Below are 13,660 nucleotides of genomic sequence, written 5' to 3' on the forward strand. Positions count from 1 at the left end.
CTTTTTGACTTTTTTAGGCTAGAAATTTAGTTTGGAAATTGTATTATTATTATATTATCGTGGACAGGTGAACTAATCCAACTTGGATTAAATTTGAAATACATAAAAACAAAATATAGAAAAGTCGTATAATAGGTAATTTTTAAAAATATTTTCAAAATAAGTATTTTTTTCCCATAATACAGGTTTGAGATTGTTCGTTATTACTAACAGCGAACAAAAAAGCTTAGTCAAAAAAATTAAAATTTTTAATCACTATTAGTAACAACGAACAAATATTTTAACCAAAACATCTTTGTTGGTTGCTAATAACATACTTGGATATTTATTATTCCTATAGGCTAGGATTGGGATTGGTTTTCATCTTCTATTAAAATAATTGGATATTTTCATCTTCTGGATTGTCTGACGTACCTCAACTAATTTTGAAGTTTCACCAAGAAAAATACCTACCTCAGCCCCACAGTTGAATAAATCCACTCGTACATACTATTCGAAAAAATTAAAAAATATATATTTTTTAAAAAAAGCCCAAAATTATATTCGGAAAATTTTAATTTTTAAGATAAATATCTCTGTGTCCGAGCCTAAGGTTAGGGTTTTTTCGCTGTTACTAACATATGTTAGTTCTTTGTTGATAACAACGAAGAACATGTAATTTATTTTTTGTCCTTTTATACATTATGATATTGTTTTCATTTTGTTCATTATTAGTAGAGGTGTTGAAAACAGACCCCAGACCTGAAATATACCCAACCTTGTAACTAAACCCGATTTGGTCCGACTTCAAAGATGATTAACAATTATGTAAATAACAATATGGACACAAAACCTGATATCAAATCGACACAAAATTCTTAAGCTGAAATCAATCCGATGACCCAAATGAACACCTTTAGTTGTTAGTAATAGCAAATAAACCCTGAGTCCATCACCTTCCTCTCAGATACGAATATGCTTATTTTTATTCATTTTTTCTATTTGATCCCTTCTAAAATTTGGAGCAAATGGTTATTATTGTCATATAGTGCGTCACTTAAGGAGATAGACAAGTAAATGCCACATCCTTTTCCCACTTAAATACAACAATTATCTTTCCCTAATTCTATTCCTATGTATTAACTCATCTCATTTGAACCACGTACATCATATACCCATCTTTCCTATGCTAATCACTAATTACTACCACCCTTTAATTTCATTACCCAAAACTTAAAATGCCTCTTAGTCATCTCTGCTACATTCTCCCTACCGAGCCCGAGCCCGATCCCGGGCCCAATCCCAAGCCCGAGATGGTGGGTGAAGTTCATGGCACTGGCATCAAGAAGAGGAGGAGGATGAACATCCATGATCAAATACTGTGTGTGCTGCGAAGATCACTGCGGCACATATGCTGCAAGAACAACACACAGATGGAACCGGAAGAAAAAGGAATGTTCCATGACATAAAAGGAATAGAATTGGGAGATTGTGTCAAAATGGAGAGCAACCTACCAAACCCAAAAGTGTTTACTTATGCAGAGCTTTATATAGGAACTAATGGTTTCAGCCCGGAGATGGTGTTGGGAAGTGGGGGCTTTGGCCGGGTTTTCAAGGCTGTATTACCGAGTGACGGTACTGAGGTTGCTGTCAAGTGTTTGCTCAACCATAATAAGTCATCATCACATGATTCACATCCTCACATAGACAAAACATTTGCTGCTGAGTTGGTTGCTGTCGCGCATTTGCGTCATAGGAATCTGGTTCGGTTGAGGGGTTGGTGCGTGCACGAGTCTCAGTTGCTTCTTGTGTATGATTACATGGTTAACCGGAGTCTTGACAGGGTCTTGTTCAACTCGAGCGTTAACCCTTTTCTCGATTTTCAAAAACGGGCTCAAATTGTGTTGGGTTTGGCTGCAGCTTTGTTTTATCTGCACGAGCAGCTCGAGACTCAGATCATCCATAGGGATGTCAAAACCAGCAATGTGATGCTCGACTCCCATTATAATGCTCGCCTTGGAGACTTTGGCCTTGCTCGTTGGCTCGAGCACGACCGGATAGAGTCCCCTTCTCCATGCCACCACCCTAGTATTCGTACGCTCCTTTCTTCGTCCAGGAGATCTTCTGAGCATGATCAATTTCGGCTTACAGAAACCAGTCGAATTGGCGGGACTATAGGGTATCTGCCCCCAGAAAGCTTCCAGAAGCGCTACGTTGCCACTGCCAAGTCAGACGTTTTCAGCTTTGGGATTGTGGCCTTGGAAGTTGCCTGTGGCAGGCGTGCTGTCGATCTCACTGTTCCTGATGATAAAATCATACTATTGGATTGGGTTCGGAGATTGGCAGATGACGGCAGCCTGTTGCTTGCTGCAGATCCTCGACTACCTAAGAAATCTTATCAGGTTCATGACTTGGAGCGTTTGATTCATCTGGGACTTCTTTGCACCGTGCACAATCCCAAATCCCGCCCTTCGGTCAAGTGGGTTTTGGATGCTCTTTGCGGAAATATGTTTGGCAAACTTCCATCGCTACCTTGTTTCAGGGCTCATCCTCTGTATATCTCCTTGTCCAGCAACAGTTCCTCAGACTCGAGCAAACATAATGCCACACCCAACTCTACTAATACTACTGCCTCAGTGTCATCTATTCTCACCATCTATATTACATCCATGGGAAAAACCGTATTTGTGACAGCCGAAGGTATTACTGACAGCAAAGAGGCCTCTTTCGATACAGACACGGACGTAAACGCCACGAAAAAAGACATTGTGCCTGTAAAATACCCATCTTATACAGAGGTAAAAAGCAGTATGTCTGTCAACTGCTCATTTCCCATTCCTATGGTTGCCACACCAAGAGACATATCGTACGCAGAGATAGTTTCCGCAACCAACAATTTTTCAGATAGTCATAGAGTGGCAGAGGTTGATTTCGGGACAGCTTACAAGGGCTTCTTGGATGACCATCATCATGTCCTGGTGAAGCGGCTTGGAATGAAGACGTGTCCAGCCCTACGGACTAGGTTCTTAACGGAGCTTCAGAATTTGGGAAGGCTTCGCCATCGCAACCTAGTACAATTGCGTGGATGGTGCATGGAGCAGGGAGAAATGCTGGTGGTCTACGATTACTTAGCTAGTCGCCTGCTCACCCACCTGCTGTTCCATAATACCCGCTGCAAGGTCCTCCAATGGCCTCACCGTTATAGTATCATTGCAGCCCTTGCATCGGCAATTGTGTACCTGCACGAGGAGTGGGACGAACAAGTAATACATAGAAACATCACATCGTCTTCCATAATTGTCGATGTAGACATGAATCCTAGGCTTACCAGTTTTGCACTTGCGGAGTTCTTGACCCGAAACGAGCATGGACATCATGTGGCCAACGGCAACAATTCAGTTCGGGGGATCTTCGGGTACATGTCCCCCGAGTATATGGAGTCTGGAGAAGCAAATACAGCTGCTGATGTTTACAGCTTTGGCGTGGTGGTGCTTGAGATGGTCAGTGGCCAGATGGCTGTCGACTTTCGGCACCCTGAGGTGCTTTTAGTCAAGAGGGTTCGCGAGTATGAAGCGACAGGAAGGCCTTTAGAAGGGCTGGCAGATCCACAATTGGGTGGGGAGTATGAGCCTCAGGAATTTGTAAGACTCTTGAAACTGGGGCTGGCTTGTACACATTCCGACCCACGTTTACGACCTAGTATGAGACAAATCACGAGCATACTCGATGGGAACAGTTCTTGCATCTTCCAAGGGTGTATGGAGGCAATTGAAGAATGGAAACAAGCTAATTCTTATTCCATGTCATTGATTAGAAGAATCCAAGCATTAGGAATCCATTGAGATGTTGAAATGGATCTATTCTGTCATGGGATATTATGAACACATTACATCGATAAATTGTATAAGAACATTAAAGTAGGCTTAGAAAAATTAAACTTCACATTAGATTTTAATGTCTTGATTGTATATTGAGAAAAAACATATATTATATTAACAAAATGAGTCATATGGATCGGAAAAATAAACATCATCATCATACGGGATATATCCAACTCCTAAAAGTTATAATCAGGATCTGAGTTCAGACGTCAATTGCATTTCAAAGTTTAGCACTCTAAAACGTTCGGAGATAACCAAGGGATTTTCCATAGTTCACAGAAACAAAAGGGAAATGATATCCGATGACGGATCTAATCAATATGCAAATTGGGCGCATAATAAACCCGAAATGATTCTAAGGGTGTTATAAATCATCATCATATTCGGTATATCCCGCTCATAAAACATATAGTTACTGTCTGAAGAGGGACGAAAAATCAGTAAACAATACCCTAACAAAGGAGATGCGAAAGATGAGCTACTGAAAGTCTCGGCTCGAGAAAGACCAACAATGAAAACAAAAGACACAATAGATATGCAACATAAAAACCCAAAATCTTAACATTCCATTAAACTGATGTTTTCTACCGAACTAGATCTTAATTTTTCCATTTCTAGAGCAATCAAAGAAACCAACAGAAAAAAGATGTACTCTATTAGCATATTTATGTACAAGTTTACAACCAGATTACTGAAAGTTTAGTTTCTTTCGACGTTTTGGTTCAACAGACGCGGATTTATGTGGCGATGTAGCATCATTAAGCCGATAACAAACGAGTGAAGGTCCGAATATTTCGAACTTTCCTGAACTACTGAATGCTGTTTCAGCATCCGAACGTCTCTTAAACACTACTCTAGCACAGCTTTTTTTGGTTAATACTTCAGTCTCTGATTCCTTTAAAGAACCAAAGTGGCTGAATATCTTGTTTAGCTTAGCTTCTGATGGAATCGAATCCAAGTCGCTGAATTTCAGTGTTAAAGCTGTAGGCGAATCTTCCTGTTCCGATGCACCATTGTCAGATTGGATGAGCTTCCGAGGGCAGGAGACTGTCGAGTCTGTCTCTTGTGAACAACCCGAAACTCCATCTACTACCGCCATCTTGACACCACTCGAGGAAACTTTCCGCTCAGGGGCACTGATGAACATGTCCGAGCAACAAGCATTTTTTACTGCTTCTGGGTCAGCCATTTCAGCAGGATCTGATCCTGTAGAACCTTCCTTCGGCTTGCCAACCGCACCTTCGTCCCCAGAATCCTCAAGCTTCTGCAAGAGCTCACTGTCAGGAACAACTGAATTTCTAAAATGGGAAATGAAATTGACCATTTTACTCAACAAATCGTGTTTTTCGAAAGGTTCAGTAGCAGCCAAGTGCAGCTGCACAAGAACTACATCAACAGAAACATACTCAGGATTGTGTTTATCATATAGCTTGCTGTTACCTTCATCATTCATGGGTTTCCCTTTAGATGACCCGTCAAGTTTTAGTAAAGGCGATCGTTGGTTAAGCCGACCAGCAACTTTAAGAATACTTTCTCCAACTCGAAAAGACGGGTTTGTTGCTCTGGATTGTAAAGTATCTGTTCTCTGTGCGCTAGTTTCCTTTACTTTCGAGTCATCGGGAAGCAAATCAACCTTCTTTCGTTTCCTGATAGACGATGCGACAGACTTACTCCTAGCATTTTTTTTGGTTTCTTCATCGATTTTCTTAGATACACTAGATTTACCAATCAAGTCAGACAAGTTCTTAGCTTTTTCTGTCGAACGACCTGTATCACCAGACGTTTTCTTCCTTTTCAACACCCTGTTATCATCTTCCACCATGATTCCAGCCTCATTATTCACATACCCCATCAGCAATCCAAATTCAGCTAGATGATAAATACCCTTCCACCTATAAAACGCAGACGTTTGAGCTCGTGCAACCACCCGTTCTAGCTTGTCAACATTAGTACAAGACCCTAGTGCCAAATCCTTAACATAACCAAGAAAATTCAACGGCTCAAACGATGATGCACTAAAAAACCGATCCCCTCCCTCTCGAATCCTCGATTTTTCTCGTATTCCGGTATTTTCAACAACCTGAGTTTTCAACCTGTTATAAACATCATCAACAATACATCGACACGAAAGGCCAAACTCCACTCGCCTCGAAATCTCATCCAAAACACAACCAACAGCATGATGAAAAGCTTCCATATTTGTCTGTTTAACCATTTGAGAGAAATTTGGGGCAAATGATTTCAACTTTGCCTCACTATTCCAAGCAAAAGTTTGATCCCCAAAGTAACCAATTAAATAACCCTTTGACTTAGAATATTTCCTAGCCTTATCAGATGCATCCCCGGGTTCAAATATCTGACCCGGCCACCATGGATGACTCCTTACTTTGCCCCAAACTAAATCAGATGGGTAAAACCCTTTACTCTTTTCACCATCTTTCCCATCATTATCACTCACGACAGCTCGATTTTCGACATCAAGATCAACCTCAGAAGCACTAAAAATGGCAGCTTTCTCCGACTCTGATTTCGATTCATTACCATATTTGTCATCATTAACAGATTCTAGAACTAAATTTTGTGCAGAAGAATTGAATTTCTCCTGAACAACTACCATTCCTAAATCATTCCCAGAACCCTTTCCTTCTCTCTTACCACTCAAAATCTCTGAAACCACCCCAGAATTTCCCTCTCCATCATGATCAACCTGCATAACTTGTGATTCATTCTCTCTACCCAAACCCTTATCCTGAGCTAGGGTTTCGTTCATTGAAACAGCATGTGTATCATTAATTTCGGAATTAACGACATTGTTGTTAGGGAAATCATCAGGAACAACGTCGGATTGCATGTCTCCAACCTAATTAGTGAAACAGAAAATAAATGGAAGCAATAAGTTTGGAGGAGTATATGCAAATTTAATGACAATAAAGGGGAAAGCAGGGGAAGAACGGAGGAAAGTATATATATTTATATATTAGAGAAAATGGAAAATGGCGTCCGCCATTGTTAAGGGAGAAAGTAGAAAGCTAACCTTGAGATGGGTTTTGCTGGGTTAGGGAAGGATGGAGTGGTGAAGAAGTACAGAGCAATTAGAATGACCATCCTGCCATTTCTATTAACTTGGTCTTAAATGTAAGCTAATTAGTAATTAATTAGATATATACCCTGTTATGTAAAATTTTTGAGTTAATTTTATACTTATAAAATATTTGTTTTAAAAATTATTTACATTAAAAATTCTAAAGAAGGTTATAATATCAATTTTATTTTTTCATTAGTAGTTTCTATAGATTGTAGAAATGAGATCTTGTATTTATTTTTTCAATTACTATATTCACATAAATAAATTTAATTTTATTTTTTAATAAATTCAAATAAATTTGTTTTATAATAAAGCTATATTTTATTTTATTTTAAAATAATTGAATGATGTTTTTGAAATGTGTTTAAAAGAGGTAAAAATATTACAAATTTGATCTTGTTTTAAAAATCTTGAAAAAATATTACCGTTTGTACAATTTTTTTGAAAAAATATTTATTTATAGGTGAAATTACTATTTAATAATAAAACTACTTTTTAAAGAAAATAGGAATATGAAGTAGATAAGTAGCAATTACAAAATTTGCAAGAGAAATTATAAAGATATAATTATTTTAAAGCTTATAAATAATCTTGAAAAATAATTTTGTTGTATCAAGATATTATTCTCTTTTATTTTGGAAATAATATTGAAAAAATAATACAGGTTTACAAATTTAGTCACGTTTTATTTTGCTATATCAAAAAGTTATTCTATTTTACCAAGGTAAATAATACAAAAATAATATTGATTACTAAATCTTCTTCTGCACACTAAGTTGTACTATATTAGGAGATGATTTTCACTACAAATTCAGCTGCCACGTCAACATAAAAATGAGCGGGAAAATTTTTTCTTAGAGTCTGACACGTGTCAATCTTATTTCTTCATTAGTACTTTTTATAGATTATAGATAGATATAGATTATAGATAAATTTTCACTACAAATTCAGCTGCCACGTCAACATAAAAATGAGCGGAAATTTTTTTTTCTTAGAATCTGACACGTGTCAGTCTTGTTTCTTTATTAGTAGTTTTTATAGTTATAGATAGAATATAGATTATAGATTATAAATAGATTTTTTTTAAAATTATCTATTTATAGATGACATTACCTATTTAATAATAAGACTACTTTTTAAAGAAAAAATGAATATGAAGTAGATAAGTAGCAATGACAGAATTTGCGTCAATATAATTATGAAGATATAATTATTCTAAGCTGGTAAATATTAATCTTGAAAAATAATTTTGCTATATCGAGATATTATTCTCTTTTATTTGGAAATAATATTGGTTTACAAATTACCAAAGTAAATAATATGGAAATAATACTGATTACCGAATCTTTCTCTGCACTAAATTGTACTGTATTAGAAAATGATTTTCTCTACAATTCAATAGCCACGTGAGCATAAAAATAAGCGGAAAAATTATCGCTGAGAGTCTGATACTTGTCAGTCCTGTTTCTTCATTAGTAGTTTTAATAGAATAGATAAATAGATTATAGATGGTGAATTTTCCTTCAAAAAAATGTAATCAAAATACTAAGTATTTAGTTAAAATAAGTTGAACAAGTAAATAAAACAAATCCAAAGTAAAATTATGATCCCGTTATTTATATTTTTTTTGTATTTTTAATTTTTTTATATAAAAAAGTAAAAAATAAAGAAAATTACGATTAGTCAATTTTTGATTTGGGATGTTGTGAACAACAAACATCAAAAAGTAAGATTATTTATGAATAATCAATAATAGGGATTATTCACAACAAATCATCAAAAAAATAAAATTATTTTCGACAATTTACTTGAACAAAACTAACTTATTATGGTTTAGATAAGTAAACACAACATATTTCCCTTCCAAATCCGTCAATAATCACCTCTACACTTGACCAATCATGCCAAAACCTCAATCTTCTCCGGTCATATAAACTAAAACAATTCAGCATAACTCCATGTCGGTATATAAATAAAAATTTAATAATCCAATTCATGACGAACCCACTCATAATTTCATATACAACAACTCTACCAGTAAATGATACAACCAAGTCTACAACAAAACCTAAATTGCTAAGAATGAGAAGTATTATCGATACAAGTTTGATCTATATAGTACTTATGAAATCGACTTCAGATTTCGGACTTTACTGGGAAGATATTAAATTAAACTTCCCTTGCGACTTAAAATCATGTAAATTAATAGAATTGCAGGGAAACACCTACTCTGGACCCGGCATTGGAACCATCAGATGCTGAGCCTGCAGTCACAAACGTTCACACGACAATCAATCAGTGCCCACAAAATATCAAACTATCGAGACTAGCAAGGAAATGTGAGTCACTATAGAAAAGATGCGTACTCAGCCAATCATTTTTCAGAATCAAGGAGCTTATATTGCAAATCTCAAATTCTAATAGTGCGTAAATGCCAAACTAAAATAGAGACAGATGATAGAGCTTTCCACACAAACTAAGAACATCTTTTATCTATAGATTTGTAATCCATATTTTAAAATTGAAATGCCTAAAAATCAACATATACCATGATGAATCACTCATTTTCACATGAGAAGCTAAGTAGCAGCAACTTTTTCCATGAAAAACGAGAATTTTAGACTTAAGGTCCATCAACAACAAATTTATGAGAAGTATGACAAATGGCTACGAAAAAGTCAGGGCAAGATATGAGAGAAAAATACTGTGGTAGCCACACACATAAACACAAAGAAGGCAGATTATAAATTAAGAAGGCAGGTCCAATCAAATTATAATCATCCTTGATCAACCCATCAAAGTAACCATTTTCTTTTGTCGCAAACCAAACTACACATGGACACTGAGGAATCAAGTGAGATGAAATGATGTCCCAGGCTAAAAATTGTTTCCATCAAATATTAGAAATGAACAAGATATGCTACATGATTGATCCAAAGTATAGAATTAGATCACCATATAGCATAAAACTAAAGGTTTTGACCTGCCACACTCACACATAACAATACTGACAATTTCAAGAGAAAACAAAAAATGAACATCCAAATTAAAAAAATATATGATCTCATTAGCAGAAGAAACAAGCCAAGTAATTCTGCAAAGAAAAGGAACATGTAGACCAAAAGGTCGAGGCCAGTGAAGTGTGTGAAGGCTTAACAAATCAAAATGAGAGGGAATGAGGTCTAAATGTAAGAAAGAAATAGCCAAATAGGAAAAGCAGAAAGGAGAGGTAAAATTGAGCAAAAGGACAAATAAGACAGGACATTGGAAGGAAGATAAGTCAATGGGAAAACTTGTTTTATATTGCTTGCTCTCTCAACCTAGCCTATTCATCAAAAGTAAATCTTTGGTCAAATAATAGATTATCATTCAATCTACTAGTCTGATGAAATGAAGAAATTCAACCTTTTTTGATAATATATACGCCTTGTCCCATAACTGTTAAAATACATTCCTTTTTCTAGTTACCCCAAAATAATTGCAATAACCCTAACCACTCGTAACTCATTGAACCCACCGCTCATATTCTTAAGGTAACAAGATAACGCTAGATTTTGCTAATTCACGTTCCTTCAATTATTCTCTTTAAAATTTGTTTGCTTATCCCATTTAACCTGCCCATTTAAAGCAAATTGGTATCTATAAACTACAAAATACATCCTACTTTATTGCACTGCCTAGTCTCCACAAAAAATAAAAATTACCCAACCTAGAAAATAAAAGAACCACCCATAAATGAAACATTGCAACAGTCTTTGGATGCAGTAAGTTAGAGAAGACAGAAATATCAATGTAATCTGTGAAGTGCCCTACTAACTTTACTTGAAGCTACTTAAGAGGGCACTCAACGGCCATGAACCCTTCACATCATCATCATAAAGGAAGATGCATTTTGATTGATACTAATTCGTTTCAAAAATATACACAAGAAATAGAAACAAATTACACCCCCCCCCCCCGGGCATTATAGTAACATTCATCAAGCTAAAAACTTCTACCCTAGCAATGTTTGTCAAGCTCCTAGATACAGTAACATCAGCGAATAGGCACAAGGGTGAAAATCACATGGGTTTATCAACTTAACACCACTTCACCTGCGTGTTCCACAACACCCTGCACCAGTTCTCTCTTTCTACCCTCATATGGTTTCAACCCCTTTTCCCTAATGTTCAATTTGAATTCCAGATGAAGCTCCAAATACTTTGCTAAAAGGGTTTATCAATGACATTGCATAAAGGGATTACCATTTCATACCATGACTGCAAGAAAAACCAAAGTTGCAAGAAATTCAAGGAAAGGAGAAAACTATAAAATATTCCAAAGAGATACATACATAAAGATATGCTGAAATAAGCTCCAAAGAGAAGAAGCATATAAATGAGAGGAACACTAATTAGCAAAAACTCAGACACAAGTCGTATGGGAAGGAGAACGGAGGTAAAGATAGGTAGAGCTCAGGGTGCTAGAAAAATCATTATGAATCACGTAAGTATAGATAGCATAACAAAATGTGTGGGCAATTGGCATTAAATCTTCCAAAATAAAGATATTGCATAATCGGGAAAAAATTGCAAAATATTAGAGGAAACGACGTTCAATATTCTGAAAGTCCACCCTTAAAAATCAAAGTCAAAGACTTGATCCAAACAATCAGGTTAGTACAACTAAAACCCAAACCTTTAGACATGTCAAACTAAAAAAAGATACAACCTTCCAATTAGAGATGTTATAGGCGGAAGGAGGTGTTGGAAAAATGATACATAAGATGGCAATACATGATAGTAATGGCTACTTTGACGATGTGGTTCTACTAGTTGATTCCACCAATTAATTCTGTTAGCTGTGTTCTGTAATTCAAGAAGTCTGATAAATTATAGCTCATTGCAGAAAGTTAGATCACAAATAGGGGCATGATGTTTTATTAGCGAAGTGTCTATATATTAAAAAAAATATTTATCAGATCCAAATTAACTTTCCTCTTGCAATTTTTTTGCTTCAACCTTAGTAGCTTTCCCTTATCAAATTCTAGTTAAGCGCACATGCTTGCCTTTTCATGCGCTTAGCTCCATTTGGTTACTTAGAGTTTTAGTTAGAAGATTACATAGTGTCCTAATTTTTCTCTATAGGTTGGCACTAAACTGTGTCAATTGAATAGCAAAGCAATAGGATCCCATAATTCATCTGCTTCACTTGTTGACAAGCTCACTAACAAACTACAGTTGAAAACTTCATTGCAACCGTGATGTATATACTTTCTAAAAAAGCATGTCTCTGGAAGAATTGGAAAGAGGGAGAACCATTCAAATTCTGTGCCCACAAATACAGTGACCAATAGTACACACTCTTGGGACAATAACAACCAGAAGAAAAATACTATTCAATAAAAAAAAGTACCTGTGAGTTCCCATAGTTCAGAACTTGATGAGATTGATTAAAAGAGCCTTGGTGAGCAAGCTGTAAATTTTTCAATACAAAAAAAAAATCATAACAAAATAGTGAGCCACTAAGACCAAAAATGCTTGTATATTTTCACCATATCAAGCATCAAACATCAACCTGGACATTTGGAGCAGGTTGACCACCCATTGTATCCCGTTTGCCCGAGGATTCACCTCCCTTAGCAGACCCCTTAGTATCCCCCTACTCCACAAGCATTAGAGCTAAGTTAACAAACCATAAAATATGAAAATATCAAATAAAAGCAAAAGAAAAATCTAAAAATATTAACTTTCACACAGGAAAACCCACCTCCATCTGCAAGAGTGACAATGGCGCACCAATAATCCAAGAGACAGGAACAAAAAATTAGTTGGTCATTTAATCATGTATATAAATCAATATCACAATAAAAAAGGACGGAAAAATTAAGCTAAGATGAATGAATACACCTCTCGATAACGAGTCAGGTAGATCTTAAGGGGCTCGATATAATCTTCAAACCCTAATGTAGCCATAGCCCAAAGCAAATCATCACCATTAATAGTCTTTCTCTTCTCTCTCTGACACTTATCACTTGCCCTGCACAAAAATCACAAATTAAATCGACAATCCAATTCAAAGCTAAAACTAAAAAATAAAAGAAATCAGAAAACATACTCGCTAGTGATGAAACTAATAAACTCAGACACACATTCCTGAACAGTTTCTTTAGCATCCTTAGCAATTTTTCCATTAGCAGGTAAAGCTTTCTTCATAATCCGACTAATATTAGCAATCGGAAGATACCTATCCTGCTCCCGAACATTAGAACGAGGACTATGGTCACCACCACTTTCATGACTTCCACCGCCAGGACTTGAAGGAGCATCCGCCATTTTGCAACCAAATCAAACACAACAAAACCCTAACCCTAACCCTAAAAATCGAACAATAAAAAATCAATTCATAGAAAGCTAAAAGTAAATTCACCGCCATGGACGATTCTTAGAAAGAGAAAGAGGGAGGAAATGGAAAGTTAGAGAGAGAAAGATGAGAGAGAAAGGAGGAAGTTAAGTAGAAATGGAATTGAAAAAATAAAAAAAATAAAAAAAGGAAAAATAAAAAGAAAAGATTACTTACCAAGAGGATCGTAAGATGAATGGAGAGATTGCAGGGGATGAAGAGAGAGAGAATGGAGAAAGAGAAGATCGGACGCTGGAGAAATGATTTGTTTATGAAACGATTCAGATGTGATTATTACTTTCTTATCTTCAACTTCTGCATTATCAACACCGTC

General features: G+C 36.1%; 3 protein-coding genes across 4 annotated transcripts; 1 reads left to right on the top strand and 2 right to left on the bottom strand.

Annotated features, from left to right (window-relative positions):
• Positions 1–991: 991 nt before the first annotated feature.
• On the top strand, positions 992–4,006 carry LOC130827647 (receptor like protein kinase S.2). Its single transcript, XM_057693428.1, has one exon. The coding sequence runs from the start codon at positions 1,218–1,220 to the stop codon at positions 3,819–3,821; it is 2,604 nt and encodes an 867-aa protein (XP_057549411.1). The 5' UTR covers positions 992–1,217; the 3' UTR covers positions 3,822–4,006.
• A 53-nt stretch (positions 4,007–4,059) lies between these two features.
• LOC130827648 (PWWP domain-containing protein 5-like) lies at positions 4,060–6,991 on the bottom strand. The gene is made up of 2 exons (XM_057693429.1): positions 6,895–6,991; positions 4,060–6,720 (listed from the first exon to the last, which is right to left on the bottom strand). Exon 2 carries the CDS (start codon positions 6,709–6,711, stop codon positions 4,549–4,551), a length of 2,163 nt encoding a protein of 720 aa, XP_057549412.1. The 5' UTR covers positions 6,712–6,720; positions 6,895–6,991; the 3' UTR covers positions 4,060–4,548.
• A 1,898-nt stretch (positions 6,992–8,889) lies between these two features.
• On the bottom strand, positions 8,890–13,655 carry LOC130827649 (nuclear transcription factor Y subunit B-1-like). Of its 2 annotated transcripts, none has more exons than XR_009047232.1 (6): positions 13,504–13,655; positions 13,042–13,300; positions 12,694–12,963; positions 12,502–12,585; positions 12,340–12,399; positions 8,890–9,209 (listed from the first exon to the last, which is right to left on the bottom strand). XR_009047232.1 is itself a non-coding variant. In XM_057693430.1 (6 exons), exons 1-6 carry the CDS (start codon positions 13,257–13,259, stop codon positions 9,171–9,173), a joined length of 537 nt encoding a protein of 178 aa, XP_057549413.1. In that variant the 5' UTR covers positions 13,260–13,466; the 3' UTR covers positions 8,890–9,170. The 2 variants fall into 2 exon arrangements, 1 of the variants encoding a protein (XP_057549413.1); XM_057693430.1 differs by lacking the exon at positions 13,504–13,655 and having other exon boundaries at positions 12,694–12,699; positions 12,834–12,963; positions 13,042–13,466.
• Positions 13,656–13,660: the final 5 nt, after the last annotated feature.

The sequence above is a fragment of the Amaranthus tricolor genome, chromosome 11, assembly GCF_026212465.1.
Source record: "Amaranthus tricolor cultivar Red isolate AtriRed21 chromosome 11, ASM2621246v1, whole genome shotgun sequence".
Taxonomy (NCBI): domain Eukaryota; kingdom Viridiplantae; phylum Streptophyta; class Magnoliopsida; order Caryophyllales; family Amaranthaceae; genus Amaranthus; species Amaranthus tricolor.

What these genes read in the sequence shown, in the direction of transcription:
- LOC130827647 (XM_057693428.1), top strand. Translation starts at nt 1,218, where the DNA reads ATGCCTCTTAGTCATCTCTGCTACATTCTCCCTACCGAGCCCGAGCCC.
- LOC130827648 (XM_057693429.1), bottom strand. Translation starts at nt 6,711, where the DNA reads ATGCAATCCGACGTTGTTCCTGATGATTTCCCTAACAACAATGTCGTT.
- LOC130827649 (XM_057693430.1), bottom strand. Translation starts at nt 13,259, where the DNA reads ATGGCGGATGCTCCTTCAAGTCCTGGCGGTGGAAGTCATGAAAGTGGT. An exon ending in ATTAGTTTCATCACTAGCGA is followed by an intron (nt 12,964 to 13,041) that starts GTATGTTTTCTG and finishes ATTTTTGTGCAG; the next exon opens with GGCAAGTGATAAGTGTCAGA. An exon ending in AACCTGCTCCAAATGTCCAG is followed by an intron (nt 12,400 to 12,501) that starts GTTGATGTTTGA and finishes AAAAATTTACAG; the next exon opens with CTTGCTCACCAAGGCTCTTT.